This window comes from Charadrius vociferus, unplaced genomic scaffold (genome assembly GCF_000708025.1).
Source record: "Charadrius vociferus isolate BGI_N301 unplaced genomic scaffold, ASM70802v2 scaffold553, whole genome shotgun sequence".
In the NCBI taxonomy this organism is placed as follows: domain Eukaryota; kingdom Metazoa; phylum Chordata; class Aves; order Charadriiformes; family Charadriidae; genus Charadrius; species Charadrius vociferus.
Genome location: NW_009647688.1, coordinates 2,188,830 through 2,189,484, shown reverse-complemented (window position 1 = coordinate 2,189,484; position 655 = coordinate 2,188,830). Strand labels below are relative to the sequence as shown.

At 55.1% G+C, this 655-nt stretch overlaps 1 protein-coding gene across 1 annotated transcript in view; it reads right to left on the bottom strand.

Annotated features, from left to right (window-relative positions):
* Nucleotides 1-408: 408 nt before the first annotated feature.
* The window catches only part of CEBPA (CCAAT/enhancer binding protein (C/EBP), alpha), a 2,055-nt gene continuing 1,808 nt past the window's right edge, over nt 409-655 (bottom strand). The window contains exon 2 of the mRNA XM_009881408.1: nt 409-653. Coding sequence (XP_009879710.1) covers nt 409-653 — 245 coding nt within the window. The remainder of the gene's footprint in view (nt 654-655) is intronic.

The following is a 655-nucleotide window of genomic DNA, read 5'->3' as shown; positions in this document are numbered from 1 at the left end:
CCTTCCTTGCGCCCTGACAGGCTGGGGGGAACAGAAAGCCCCAGAGCTCCTGCAGCCAGCTTTTAAGGCACATCTGGGTTGCTATGCGTGCTTTATTACTATTATTATTATTATTATTATTATTGTTATTTACCCTGTGTAGACACGTGGGCTTCTTAACATCTTCCTTCCCCTCGCCTTTCTCCTCGTAAAACCCACCATCTTTTCAGCTTATTCGTGTGTCATCCCTAAGGCACGGACCTTTTAATACTACAGCTGCCTGGCTTCTCGTATTGGTCATTAATCGTTAAAAAACAAAACAAAACAAAAAACCCAAACAAACGAACCAAAATGAAAACGAAACACCTCCAAACCCATCTGGGAGCGCGGAGCATCTCCGGGGGCGCGAGGGCGGCCGGCGGCGGGGGCCTAGGCGCAGCTGCCCATGGCCTTGACCAGCGAGCTCTCGGGCAGCTGCCGGAAGATGCCCCGCAGAGTCTCCAGCTCCCGGGTGAGCTGCTCCACCCGCTTGCGCAGCCGCTCGTTGTCGGTGGTGAGCTCCAGCACCTTCTGCTGCGTCTCCACGTTGCGCTGCTTGGCCTTGTCCCGGCTCTTGCGCACCGCGATGTTGTTGCGCTCCCGGCGCACCCGGTACTCGTTGCTGTTCTTGTCCACT